At 49.9% G+C, this 14,663-nt stretch overlaps 1 protein-coding gene and 1 long non-coding RNA gene across 3 annotated transcripts; one reads left to right on the top strand and one right to left on the bottom strand.

Annotated features, from left to right (window-relative positions):
• LOC308579713 (uncharacterized protein) lies at nucleotides 1–6,009 on the bottom strand (the record flags this gene model as incomplete). The annotated part of the gene is made up of 5 exons (XM_081180646.1): nucleotides 4,910–6,009; nucleotides 4,635–4,716; nucleotides 4,268–4,353; nucleotides 1,804–1,930; nucleotides 1–860 (listed from the first exon to the last, which is right to left on the bottom strand). The coding sequence occupies exons 1-5, from the start codon at nucleotides 5,321–5,323 to the stop codon at nucleotides 1–3; spliced, it is 1,569 nt and encodes a 522-aa protein (XP_081036772.1). The 5' UTR covers nucleotides 5,324–6,009.
• A 4,518-nt stretch (nucleotides 6,010–10,527) lies between these two features.
• LOC308579790 lies at nucleotides 10,528–13,057 on the top strand. 2 transcript variants are annotated; one of them, XR_014004582.1, is made up of 5 exons: nucleotides 10,528–10,847; nucleotides 11,162–11,213; nucleotides 11,948–12,037; nucleotides 12,140–12,222; nucleotides 12,930–13,057. It is a non-coding gene; the product is annotated as an uncharacterized lncRNA (long non-coding RNA). The 2 variants fall into 2 exon arrangements; XR_014004583.1 differs by lacking the exon at nucleotides 12,930–13,057 and having other exon boundaries at nucleotides 10,532–10,847; nucleotides 12,140–12,862.
• The last annotated feature ends 1,606 nt before the right edge of the window (nucleotides 13,058–14,663 follow it).

Genomic DNA, 14,663 nt, shown 5'->3' on the forward strand with positions numbered 1-14,663 from the left:
CTATGGCTTCACCTTGTGGTGAGTTCTTTGATGGGCAGTGAGATGGGCGCTCTGACTGAAGGTCTTTTCGCATTCCAAGCACTGATAGGGTTTCCTCCCTGAATGAATTCTCCGATGGACCAAGAGATGGGCGCTCTGACTGAAGCTCTTTCCACAGTCCAGGCACTGATAGGGCTTCTTCCAGGTGAAGCTCCTTCCGCACTCTAAGCATTGATGAGGTTTCTCCCCGCTGTGAGTTTTTTGATGGGCCATTAAATTGACTCTCTTACTGAAGCTCTTTCCACATTCCAGGCACTGAAAGGGTTTCTCACCTGTATGAATTATTTGATGGGAGGAGAGATCTTTTTTCCTAATGAAGCTCTTTCCACACACTTGGCATTGAAATGGTTTCTCCCCACAGTGGATTCTCTGATGTTGACGGAGGTTTGTGCCTGCGTGGAAGCTCTTCCCACATTCCAAACACTGGTAAGGTTTTTCCCCACTGTGGATTCTCTTATGAGAAGTGAGACTTTCCTTCCGAGTGAAGCTCTTCCCACATTCCAAACACTGAAAGGGTTTCTCACCTGTATGACTTCTCTGATGGCAAGTGAGACTTTTGTTCCGAGTGAAGCTCTTTCCACATTCTAAGCACTGATACGGTTTCTCTCCTGTGTGAATTCGATGATGGGAAGTGAGATGGGCCCTCTGACTGAAACACGTTCCACATTCCAAGCACTGATAGGGTTTCTTCCCAATGGGATTTATTTGATGAGAAGTGAAATCGGAGCTCTTACTGGAGCTCTCTTCACACTCCAAATATCGATAAGGCTTCTCCTCTGTGTGGATTTCTCCTTCGTTCTTCATTTCTAATTCATCATTACCTACAAACAAGAAAAGAAGCTAATTAGAGCCTCAGGAAGAGATGGAATCTGTAATTCTAGGTAAAGGTAAAGGGACCCCTGACCATTAGGTCCAGTTGTGGCCGACTCGGGGGTTGTGGCGCTCATCTCACTTTATTGGCCGAGGGAGCCGGCGCACAGCTTCTGGGTCATGTGGCCAGCATGACTAAGCCGCTTCTGGTGCACCAGAGCAGCGCACGGAAACACCGTTTCCCTTCCCGCCGGAGCGGTACCTATTTATCTACTTGCACTTTGACGTGCTTTCGAACTGCTAGGTTGGCAGGAGCAGGGACCGAGCAACGGGAGCTCACCCCGTCGCGGGGATTCGAACCGCCAACTTTCTGATCGGCAAGTCCTAGGCTCTGTGGTTTAACCCACAGCGCCACCCACATCCCTTCTGTAATTCTAGAACAATGCTAATGAATGCTTGTGAAAGAGGACGAGCTGAAGAGAGTTAGACGTGAGACCTTACTACAGAGTTCACTGCCTTTGTTGACTGGTATTAACTTACATACTTAAGGGAACCTGAGATTATAAAAGCCTGGTCCTTTCCTGGGATGGATTTTGTTTGGCCCATTCATGGAATCCAGTCCATCTCCAAGGTCAGTCATCTCCTTTGAAAATGGACAGAAGCAAAACAAAACAAAACAAAAAAACCACCTGGCAGAAGCTACCTCGATCTCCCAAATCACTCCTACATTTAAAACGGCACGGTGAGTTCAGACAAGTCTGATCGTGATTGAAAAAGCCGTAACTGGAGGAACAATATTCGCACATGAAACAGGCAATAGCTCTCCATGGGGGTGTGAGAATTCCAGGTGCTGTAGGTTGTCCTGTTGAGCTCCATCAAAATATTGGAGGTTTATCAGATAGAGATACGCTTGGAGTTTGAAAACAGATATTACGATCCAGCAGGGAGCCTTACCTAGAGAGTCCAGGATCCCATAATTTCCCTCCATGACCTCCTTATGCAGAGCTCTCTGGTCAGGATCCAGCAACGCCCATTCCTCGTCTGTGAAACGAACGGTGACATCATCAAAGCACACCGGACCCTAAAAGAAAGAGGGAATTGTTGTGCATTTTATTGTGATTTTTTATTTATAGTGATTTTTTAACAAAGTAGTAGTAATAATAACAATAATAACAATAATAACAACAACTTATTATTTCTACCCCGCCCATCTGGTTGGGTTTCCCCAGCCACTCTGGGCGGCTTCCAACAGAACACTAAAATACAATAACCTATTAAACATTAAAAGCTTCCATGAACAGGGCTGCCTTCGGATGTCTCCTAAAAGTTTGGTAGTTATTTTTCTCTTTGACATCTGGTGGGAGGGCGTTCCACAGGGCAGGCGCCACTACTGAGAAGGCCCTCTGCCTGGTTTCCTGTAACTTGGCTTCTTATAGTCAGGGAACTGCCAGAAGGCCCTTGGAGCTGGACCTCAGTGTCCGGGCAGAACGATGGGGGTGAAGACGCTCCTTCAGATATACTGGACCGAGGCCGTTTAGGGCTCTAAAGGTCAGCACCAACACTTTGAATTGTGCCCGGAAACATACTGGAAGCCAATGTAGGTCTTGACGGCCACTCCAAGTCACCAGTCTAGCTGCCGCATTCTGGATTTGTTGTAGTTTCTGGGTCACCTTCTAAGGTAGCCCCACATGAAGTGCATTGCAGTAGTCCAAGCGGGAGATAACCAGAGCATGCACCACTCTGGCCAGACAATTCGCGGTCAGGGTGGGTCTCATCCTGCGTACCAGGTGGAGCTGGTAAACAGCTGCCCTGGACACAGAATTAACCTGCGCCTCCATGGACAGCTGTGAGTCCAGAATGACTCCCAGGCTGCGCACCTGGTCCTTCAGGGGCACAGTTACCCCATTCAGGACCAGGGAATCCTCCACACCTGCCCGCCCCGTCCCCCAAAACCAGTACTTCTGTCTTGTCAGGATTCAACCTCAATCCATTAGCCGCCATCCATCCTCCAACCGCCTCCAGACCATCACACAGGACCTTCACCGCCTTCACTGGTTCTGAATTCAAAATAAATTCTCTTCCACATTCCCCTTCTTACTTTGACAGCAAACATTAATTTACCATTAATTGCTATATCCCACACTTCTTTATACCAGTCTTCTATTTGAAATCCACCTTGTTTCTTTCCATTTCCTAGCTATGATAATTCTTGCAACAAATTTGTGATTAAGTCCTTCATAGCTTGCATACATTTAACCTTATCATAGATTTATAGCAATGGTATTTCTGGACTTTCATTCAGCCTTAACCCTACCATTTCTCTTATCTCCTTCAACACCCTTTGCTAAACATTTTGTACAAATTTACAGCCCCACCACATCTGAATATATGTCCCAGTTTCCTGACATCCCCTCCAACATAACACCAAATGTTTGTTGTCTATTTGATTTAGTCTTACTGCTGTTACTACCACCTCCATACTACCTTACAGTATAGTTATTTTCTTATAGATATCCTTTTCAGAGGATGTTTCTCCCATGTTTTCCCCAAGCTCTGACTATTTATCTGACCTGTTAACTCCTTTTCGCACACCCCTTTTAGTTGATCTTGCTGATCTTCCGATTCTACCACGACTTTGTAAATTTCACTGGTTTCCCCTTTTATATTTTTCTTCATCTTTCCTTTTTTTATAATCACCTTTTTGAATTTTGTATATTCTCGACATTCCTTATTTTCTCTTACCAATTTCTTTGTCCATTCCTCCAATTGTATACAGTTAAACCAAGTTATTTTACTTCCCGTTAGAGCAGCCTTTCTCCACCTGTGGGTCCCCAGATGTTGTTGAACTACAACTCCCATCACCCCTAGCTAGCAAGGCCAGAGCTCAGGGATGATGGGAGTTGTAGTCCAACAACATCTAGGGACCCGCAGGTTGAGAACCGCTGTTCTAAGGGAAGGTAAAGGGACCCCTGACCATTATGTCCAGTCATGGCTGACTCTGGGGTTGCGGCGCTCATCTCGCTTTACTGGCCAAGGGAGCCGGTGCACAGCTTCCAGGTCATGTGGCCAGCATGAATAAGCCGCTTCTGGTGAACCAGAGCAGCGCACAGAAACGCTGTTTACCTTCCCGCTGGAGTGGTACCTATTTATCTACTTGCACTTTGACGTGCTTTCGAAATGCTAGGTTGGCAGGAGCTGGGACCGAACAACGGGAGCTCACCCCATCGAAGGGATTCGAACTGCCAACCTTCTGATCGGCAAACCCAAGAGGCTCAGTGGTTTAGACCTTATTCTGAGCACATAATGTCATTTGCCACCTTTTTTCAGGGCACCTTTGACAGAAAGCAGGAGGTGGAAGGAGTCACTCTTGCCAGCCCCACCCCTCAACCTCTCTCCCCACAAGTCTCCTGCCCCCTACCTGATCTGCTTCCATAGCCGCTGCTTCCCCTTCACCACCATGAAAAGACTGATGAGGAGGAGGTCTTGCCGGCATCATCCTGTCACCTGCCAGAGACAAAGGGAAGTGGGAAGCCATGAATGCCTGCTTCTCTCTGAGGTTCAGGACTGCATCTCTAACTGCAGACGGGCCTTTGCAAAAGTTTCCCTTGCTTATTCCCTTCTGATATTTTACCCATTTCATATTTTAGTTGTGTAAAAACACACCTCTCCTCCCCTGGGCTCTTGGCCTCTAGTGTCTCCCCTACGAAAAGATGAAAATAACCCACAAATTACTTTCAAAAGCAACAGAATGTGACCAAAGAGAGAAATAACTCCTTTCTCCATACCCAGTGGCTTCTCTCTGGTGTCCATCGGAGTCTTCTCCGCCTCACAGGAATCCAGGTCCATTTCTGCTAACAGATTCTTTATCTGAAAGAGCAACAAGGATTCAAAACAGGGAATGGGGAGAAGGATCAGAGAAAGAATGACAGAAGCAAAAACTTGGCAGGTATCATTCCTTGGATCCTATCCATAAAGGGATGGGACATTAGTACCATATTTTGGGATACTCTCCCTCTGGTTTGGAGCCCCTTGGGAGTATCCAGAGGAAAGTCTCTCTCACCTGCTTCTCCACCTGCTTCCTCTCCTCTGCCTGACTCAGGAGGAAACCTTCGGCCAGGGCCACTGCCTGGGAAGTGGTCTCCGCTCCGCATTCCCTCACCCAGCTCTCCATCTCTGGGGGAAGGACAGCCAGGAACTGCTCCAAGATCACCAGGTCCACCATCTCAGCTTTCGTGTGCCTTTCTGGCTTCAGCCATTGATGGGCCAGGCAGCAGAGTCGGCTGCAAACCTCTCGGGGTCCTTTGGCCTCCTGGTAGCAGAACTGCCTGAACGGCTGGCTCTGCACATCGGAGCAGGGAATGTCTTCCTCACCCAGGATCCTTTGCATGGTGTTTCCCCAGAATCCCCCACTTCTCCCAGTTTGCATATCACGGTCTCTTCCCGCTTCAGGACCAGCTGAGTCTTGCTCATCCATCTGTGCTCTTAGGAAGCCTCCAAGAGATCAGAAGGAATCAGAAGGAATCTTCTGCCACGTTCTGTCTGTCTGTCTGATTTAGAGGTGCTCACAAATCCTACAATGCAAATCCATAATTCTGTGATAAAACTGAAGAACCGCTAAACAGGGGTGGCCAACTCCCAAGGGACTGCGATCTACACACAGTTAAAAACTGGCAGTGATCTACCCACTTTTTTGTTTGGGCAAATTTTTGTTGAGGCAAATTTGTTGAGCTTCTTTGTGGGGAGCCAGTGATCCATCACAGACCTCCAGTGATCTACCGATAGATCACGATCTACCTGTTGGGACAAGCGTGCACTAGAAGAAAGAGGTTACCTGAGCATGTGTGGATAAGACTTACTAGGAATCAGGGCTGGACAGCCTGTTTCTTCCCTGCTTCGGTTTCATTTTGCAGCATAATAATAATAATTTTTTATTTATTTATACCCCACCCTTCCCGGTTCAGAAAACTGGGCTCAGGGCGGCTAACAACAAATTTAAAACACTTAATTGATGCAACAAAAAAACAAGCATAAAATACAGTATAAAACGTGAATAACAATAAATTCAGAATTCAAAAATCAATTTGGGGGGAAATCCATCCAATAAACATTAGATGATCCCCAGGGCTAGCTGACTGAATTAGTCCTATTTGGGCCAGCGAGGAGACCAGGGGAGAATGAGCTGCGGGATCCCAGAGCAGGTAATCTCCATAAAAAGGGGAGGGGGAGGGAAGGAAGGGAAATAAAAGATCAGGCTAAATTCAAATTGAAGGCCAGACGGAATAGCTCCGTCTTACAGGCCCTGCGGAAGGAATTTCAATCTTGCAGGGACAGAGCATTCTACCAGGTTGGAGTCACCACTGAGAAGGCCCTGGCCCTGGTGGAGGATAGTCTGACTTCCTTAGGGCCCTCTAAACTATGGTTATTCAAAGACCTTAAGGTCCTCTGCGGGGCAGACCAGGAAGCTCCAAAGTGCTGCAGACAGATGAGTGGGGTGGGGTCCCCACTTCCTTGTTCTAAGGGCCAGATACTTACCTGTCCAATCCCCCGAAAGCCAACTGGGCAAGAGGAAAGGTAATTTAACGTAAGTCAACATTCCCATTTCAGCATTATGCTTAACACCCTCTGCACCTCGACTTGGAGGGCCTCCCATGCATAAGTTGAATCTGCCCCCCCCCCAGCATCCTCCCTTGCAGTCCTGGGACCCCCCCCCCTTCTCCCCAAGGCACCCCATGGCAGGAAACAGAAGAGGCTCACCGAGTTGCGCATCCTTGGCAGAGCAGAAACTCTTTGCGAACCAAGGGCACCCGCTTTCTCTCTCTCTCTCCCGTCCAGGGGGAACCAGGTGAGACCCCCAGAGAGGTGTCTCCCCCCCCCCCCGCCGGCGCTTTGAACTATTCTCTCCCTTTGGCCAGAAAGAGGACCAGATCCTTTTTTCAACAGCTGTTAATTCTAGGGTGGGGTTTCCTGCTCCTCGTTTTTTCTAGCCGAGGCGCAGCGCAGCTCGGAAGGGCAAGGGGTCCCCCCCCCCGCGCCCCAAGTTAAGCATCTTTGAGTTGGGTTCTTCCTGCTTAAGATCGGGATAACGCGGAGAGAAGAGAGGGCAGATTCAGCTGCGCTCGGCACGCCAAGGGTTAAAAGGCACTGAGCTGCGTTCCTAAAAAGGCCAGGAAATAAGGGGGGGGGAGTCCTTCGGAGCAGAAGCCCCTCCCTCCCAGGGGTGGGGCTGGGGGTCTCTCCCCCCCTCCTCTGCCTGCCGCCTCAGTTTCCCTCCTGGGATCCTCTCTTGGGGTGCTTTGGGGAGAAGGGGGTCTGCTCAGCTTCTGTATGGGGGGATCCCCCAAGTTGGGTAGCCCCCTCTTCATCTTTTGCCCTGTCGGGGGGGTCCTGGGGGACAAGGGCTGCAGAGTGACCCCTGGACTCATCCCCCAAAAGGAGGCGTCCCCCAATCGGTCTTTCTGGTGCAGGGCATCGGAGTGGGGGGCGGCGCTTTGTCTCCGGGGAGGGAGGGAGGGGTTTGGGGGGCACAGGGCGGTTTAGGATATAAAAGGGTCTGGGTTAAAGGCGGATCTACACGGATCCTCATGGATCCTCCACTTTTTAAAAAATAACTCCAACAAATCCAGTGTCAAATCACACCTGGAAGGCACGCCTACAGACCGGACTATAAAAAACGTGGATCCAACACTTAGCCGCACCACAAAAACATGGATCCTCATGAATTCATATGATTTTTATATTGAAACAAAATAAAAACACCAGGATACTCTACGCCACGTTTTTGTCTGTAGGCAGAAGCAAAAAAATCACACATCCACTGTTTCGTGGTACCGCTGGAGTTGCAGTCTAGCAAGAGCTGGGGGGGGGCAAAGGTTCCCCACACCTCACCAGAGGAAAAGGATTCTGCATATGCTCAGGAGCACATTTGCCCTGCAGTCTTTGAAATGCTACATCCCCCTTGGAGGTCAAGGATTTCTGCGCATGCTCCAGGACACTCAGCCAAGGTGCCAGAATTTTGGTCAGCCCAAAGATAGCTGCTGCACTCTTTAGACACAACGTCTGCTGAAATTGTTGATAAATTTGCACTGGCTTCCTCGCCCTTCGAGACTGAGGTGGGGACTGGAACAGGTCTGCCTCTTTGAGGACTTCTTAATTTATTTTAGAATAAATTTTCCTTTGGAAAGAAGCAGGTATGTGCTCCTTGCGACTGGGCATATTTCCAAATGTGAATTCCACAGAAAAACAACAGACTATGAAGCATTCATGTGCCCATGGCTCTGGAATTCATGTGCTCCCATGCCAGGGAGGTTTTATGAGCGAATTTGATGGTTCCTTTCCCCACTTAGGCCAGACAGGTCCCCCACGCATCTGCCTTTAATGTTATAAAGGGACCCCTGACCATTAGGTCCAGTCGTGGCCGACTCTGGGGTTGTGCCGCTCATCTCGCTTTACTGGCCAAGGGAGCCGGCATACACCTTCCAGGTCAGCATGACTAAGCCGCTTCTGGCGAACCAGAGCAGCACACGGAAATACCGTTTACCTTCCCGCCGGAGCAGTACCTATTTATCTACTTGCACTTTGACGTGCTTTCAAACTGCTAGGTTGGCAGGAGCAGGGACCAAGCAACGGGAGCTCACCCGGTCATGGGGATTCGAACTGCCGACGTTCTGATCAGCAAGTCCTAGGCTCTGTGGTTTAACCCACAGCGCCACCGGTTTAACCCACAGCGCCACCCGCGTCCCTTTAATGTTATGGCCCACCATTAAACTTGCATGCACCACAAAATGTGGCCCCCACATGGAAAGAGCAGGCTGCATATACCCTTTTCTCTCCCGATTTGAGTTCCACCTGCAAATTATGTGGCAGAAGTTACAAATGCTTGCAAATCCATGCCCTGCTTAATTCACAGAGTGCAGACGGGCAGTGATATTATTAAGCCCCCCGCAGCAAACGTAGAAACAGAGATCCCCCAAGCACCTTAGAAGCAAAAGGACTTATCGTGGCAGAGCCAGTTGTGGGGCTAGAGAGTTTGGGATCAGAGCATTTTGCAGGCGGAACAGCAGGTGCTTCCGAGTTCTTCCAGGACATCATGGGGCCCTTGGGGCACTTCAGGGATCGGCCCCTGACCCTGGCCCTTGCCTTGGAGGCCCTCTTCCAGCTAAGGCGACTGGGGTCTTTGGCGTGGATGGGGTTGTGGGTGGGGGGCAGAACTCCAGGGGGAAAGAGCAGGCGGGAGGGAGAAGGGGCAAGGGAGACTCTAACCCTCTCCCTTTCATCTCTGCAGCAGGATGAGGCCCAAATTCAGCTGCGATATGATCAGTGCCATCCTGCACAGGACGCTGGAGGCTGTGCTGAATGGGGCCGAGAAGGAGAGAGAAGTATGTCCTTTGTTTTGACTTCCCTTCAAGGCTCTTTCTTCTTCTTCGTCACACACTTGCAGAATCCAACCCAGCATTCACACTCTCTTCTCTCTTTTCCCGCAGGAACTGAAGAGGCACTTCCGGCACCTGCTGGGGAGTCTCCTTATGGAAGCCCCCAACCCTGGCACCCATAGGCACCGACTCCATGGGGCCTGAGGGGGCCCGAGCCCCCTCAAAAATTCGTTTGGGGGGCTCTGCCCCCCCAATAATCTCGGGCACCCCTCCAGCAGAGCGCCATCGCCGCCCCTCCGCCAGCCCAAAATGCACAGGGTCGGGCTGCATGCCTCCTGCCCTGCCTCCCGAGCAAAAGCTCCACCCAATTTCCTTCGGAGCTGATTAATAGGCACGCTATCCCCTATTCGCTCACGAGGAGGCGGTGCCACTTTATTTGCATATTCATGAGCTTATTTATTATTCATAGAATCATAGAATCCTAGAGTTGGAAGAGACCACAAGGGCCATCGAGTCCAACCCCCTGCCAAGCAGGAAACACCATCAGAGCACTCCTGACATATGGTTGTCAAGCCTCTGCTTAAAGACCTCCAAAGTAGGAGACTCCACCACACTCCCTGGCAGCAAATTCCACTGTCGAACAGCTCTTACTGTCAGGAAGTTCTTCCTCATGTTTAGGTGGAATCTTCTTTCTTGTAGTTTGGATCCATTGCTCCGTGTCCGCTTCTCTGGAGCAGCAGAAAACAACCTTTCTCCCTCCTCTATGTGACATCCTTTTATATATTGGAACATGGCTATCATATCACCCCTTAGCCTCCTCTTCTCCAGGCTAAACATGCCCAGCTCCCTTAGCCGTTCCTCATAAGGCATCGTTTCCAGGCCTTTGACCATTTTGGTTGCCCTCCTCTGGACACGTTCCAGTTTGTCAGTGTCCTTCTTGAACTGTGGTGCCCAGAACTGGACACAGTACTCCAGGTGAGGTCTGACCAGAGCAGAATACAGTGGCACTATTACTTCCCTTGATCTAGATGCTATACTCCTATTGATGCAGCCCAGAATTGCATTGGCTTTTTTAGCTGCCACGTCACACTGTTGGCTCATGTCAAGTTTGTGGTCAACCAAGACTCCTAGATCCTTTTCACATGTACTGCTCTCAAGCCAGGTGTCACCCATCTTGTATTTGTGCCTCTCATGAGCTTTCATTTATTATTCATTATTTATTATTCATGGGCTCCCCCAATATTTTTTATAAGTCAGCGCCCCTGCTGGCACCCTCCTCCACCTTCTCAGCATAAGTGTCCCGATGGCATCAGGGGTGGTTTTAGGGTTGTTGTTCCCCAATCCCTTACCCAACAGACTGCTCCATTTCTGGGGCACAGAGCCTGTTTGCCCCCCAATTTGGTCCAAGACCAAAGCTGGCAAACCCTCAGGGTCCAGAAGTGCCAGGGACTCAGTGGTGGGGGCAGTGGGGGCCGCTTTGGCCCAGACTGGCCCCTGACTCTGAGATGCTCTTTCCTCCTGCAGGACCTCTGAGGATACGCCCTGGGGGAAAGTGGGGAGGCTCAAGAACTAGCGGCTAGCAGCATTTCCTTGCTGCTGGCCGTTGCCCGGAAATACCCCAACCTCAGAGTAAGTACCTTGCCTTCTTCTATTCATTTCTTTGGTTAATTTCACCCCCCCCCCAAGATCACACCCCCAAGTGATCTTTAGCGCAGATGATGTGGGGTGTGTCCCTGGGGCCCAGGATGAGGCCAGAGGCTTTTCCTGCCCCCTTTCCTGCTGCTGCTGCCCTTCCACCTCTGCCCAGGAGGCTGCTGGGCCCAGGGAGGTCCTCTGGAACAAGGGATTGGGCCCAAGACAGAGGGAGACCCGACCTTCCTGACTTGGCGCTGCTTCTGTGCTCTCTTGCTCTCATCTGACCCCGATTTCTCTTTCCTCTGCAGATGACAGTAGTTCAGCCGGACCTGGCTTGCTTCTGCCTGAAGCCGAAAGAAGGTACCGTATTTTTCGCTCGATAACACGCACCTGACCATAACACGCACATAGTTTTTAGAGGAGGAAAACAAGAAAAAAAATTCTGAATGAAACAGCGGATGTATCATTTTTGTGCTTCATGCTGTGGCCACAGACATGTGTTTTGACGGTGAGTTTGGGGTAGCCCAGTGCAAAAATCCTGAGAATCCATGTGGATCTGTGCTTTGTAACCACGTTTTTGCACCATTGTGGCACCAGGCGACAGTGGGTGCGTGATTTTTTTGGTGCAGGCTGTAGCCATGGACATGCTATGTGATCTGATGGTGAATTTGGGGTGACCCAATGCAAAGATCCTGAGGATCCATGTGCATCCGTGCTTTGTAACCACGTTTTAAGTGGGGAGGGAAGGAAAAACACAGAAGGGACAAGGAGCACGAGAGGAGTGTGCGGAGAAGCAGCTGGCTAACAATGCAGGAGAGGGGTTTAAGGGGAGGGAGGAAAGGAAGGCAAAAGATTTTTGCCTGATTTTTGCTCCTGTACTCGGGCCAGTCGGCTCCAGGGACCACACATTCGCTCAATAACATGCACAGACATTTCCCCTTACTATTTAGGAGAAAAAATGTGAGTGTTATAGAGAGAAAAATACAGTAAGCCCCACACCTTGGAGACAGCGACCTTTGACTAAAGGCCTGTGGGAAAATCTCATTTTCATTTTCATTTTCATTCTCTTCTCATTCTCATTCTCTTCCATCCAGATGACATCATCATTGAGGATTTATAGGTAGTGCGAACCTCGGGCTCCGATGGACACCCGAGAGAGGCCAACATCCAAATGCACTCTGCAGGTAAGACTTTCTCCAAAGCCCACCTGTAGTTAGAGATGCCCTGTTTCACCTGTGAGAGAAGCAGGCACTCCTGGCGTCCTGCTTACCTTTTTTCTCTTGCAGGTGACAGAACGATGCCGGCAAGACCTCCTGATCCATCTTTTCATGGGGGCAGAAGGGAAGCAGTGGCTGTGGGACCAGATCAGGTAGGGGGAAGCTGCCTTGTGGGGACAGAGGCCAAGGGGTGGAACGGTGTCATGGACTGGTTGGGCACAGAGGAATGGTGGGAGGAAGCAGCTGGAGAACCAGGAAGGGAAGACGTCTCAGAGCCCAGGGAGTGGAGGGGGCACAAGGAGCAGCAGTCAGAGGGAGAAGAGGCCGGGGAACCAGGGGAGGGGAGCCAATGTGTCTCAAACCCTCGGTGAGTGAGGGACTTTCCCCTGTGTCAGAAGACAGGCTCCGGCAGATGGAGCAGACGAGATCCAGAGGAAGCTGTTTGTGCACGTGCCGTAGAGGGAAGCGAGGGGCCGATGGGGCTCATCCCACCCCCAGAAGGGAGCCCATTGAGAACTCTGATTCTAAACCTCCGCTGCCTCGTGGGATGGTTTCAGGAGACGAAAAGGCTCCAGAGTAAACCGTACACAGATGCAGAGTGGAGTACCTAAGATGGTTGGGTGGCATTTTGTAGGCCTCCTTCTGGAAACTCCTGCAGCCCAGCTGGTGCCTTGTGCCTTGCTCTTCTTTCCTCTGGACCACCTCAGGGAGGCCGGGGGGGGGCGCATCTGGGCACAGGGTTGACACCTTTGTTTTGGCAAAAGGCAGGGCAGGGGACAGAGAGAGAGAGATCTGAAAATTGTTAACATTATTTTGCCTCCAAAGATCTCCCGGAATTTTGGGTTTTTCCGTTCCTTAGGATGTATGATCTACTCCCTGTGTAACTCCACGTGTCAAGAAGAAAAAGAACTGGAAGAGAATGGAATAAAAATAAACATTTTTAAATGGATTTTGAATAAATGCTGAAGAAATTGTTACCGTTTTGAATTTCATTGTGTTATTGTCTTCCATTCATCTGGACACTTTTGTTGTTGCAGCCTGAAATAGCATAAGCATTTTTTGCTGCTGCTGCATCACTCTCAGGTTGATCGTGTTAAGTCCACTAAGATCCCTAGATCCTTTTCCCTACCAGCAAACCAGTGTCCCATATCTTATCTTGGTGCAGCTGGTTCTTCCTGCCAAAGTGCAGAAGCTTAGATTGGCTACATGTCCTCTTTGCTCGCCTTCAGGGTGTGACCATGTCGCGGTCAGTGCTGTGGTAGCTCCGTGTGGCCTTCGCACAGTTCAGTGCAATCGCCTGGTGACCATCCAGTCCAGCTGGTGCCAGGGACCTGAGACCTAAGATGTCTCCAGGACAGCAGACCTAAGATGTCTCCAGGAAATTCCTATAGACCTGTGAGCTCAGCTACTCAGCAGCCCCTCTGCCCGAGGGATAATCCCTGGCCTCCTGAGACCTGAGTGCCAGACAGGTAGCCATTCCAGAAATAACAAACCCAGATGAAGACCAAAGGGTGTGATTAACTTGGCTGGGAAACAGGGAAATGTACATATCTTTTTGTTCCACTTGATGGGCGTTTGGTGGAGGGCAAGGGGAACCATGGGGCAGGGTCCAGGATGCTCAGATTCCTGCCACCAGACCTCCCCTTTCATGATGTAACCATGATGTACTTGGGGGGGGTGTAACATGGGGATTAGCAGCTAATAAAAGTTTGGGGGCTCTTTTGTTCAGGGCTTCCATCTTGTTCCACCTGGTGGCAGGTGGGAGTCCTGTCCCGACAGTCTTCAATCAAGACCAAGCCTACTGGCTGCTGTTTTGCTCCTGTTTTCCTGGTTGGTGTCCTTGCTTTTTATCCAAGAGAGCCCTCGGATTTCTCCATTAACAAACCAGAGACTATTGAGAAGCAAAGCAGCTCGCAAGCCTGATCTTTATTGAACTGTTGCAACAGGGTGGTCCCCTCACACGCAGGAGAAGGAGGAGGACCCAGAACCCAGGTGTGTCGTGTGTCCACCCTTATATAGACATTTTAAATTGCCCACCCTGGAGTCCAAGACCACCCCCCAGATACATCATACCTACATCACAGAAATGGCAGTCTACAACAGAAATCTAAGTGCGTTGTTTATCTCCTGTCTGGCAGGTTACCTATTAATGCTCACTTGATTGGATTGCCTGGGGAGCCTGGCCAGTCTTTTGTAATGACACATACTTAGTTCCTGAGCCAGATCACAGGCTCACACCCTATTCAAACACAGACATACCCTTAAGACAGGATTGTGAACGAAAAGACAATGGGGAGGCTTTTCCATTTTCCCTCGACCTTGCAGAGAAAATTTGAGGTCAGTTTGGGAGTCAAAATGGTTCCAGGGTGGTCCTCCTGTGCTGCTCCAGACATGTGGTCCACACATCTATGTATGCGCTTGGTTGGTACATTTATGAACATTTATTATATATATGTAAGACACGTGGGCCCCTTCAGACCTCCAAGCCCTCGGGTGTTCAGAGGGTCTTCTGAGACCAAACAGAAAACCAAACAAAAAACATAGTGGCGAAACCCTGCAGATTTCACCAGCAATGGAAGGCAAGGCAGGAGAC

This window comes from Podarcis bocagei (assembly GCF_964188305.1).
Source record: "Podarcis bocagei genome assembly, chromosome: 2".
NCBI classification, from domain to species: domain Eukaryota; kingdom Metazoa; phylum Chordata; class Lepidosauria; order Squamata; family Lacertidae; genus Podarcis; species Podarcis bocagei.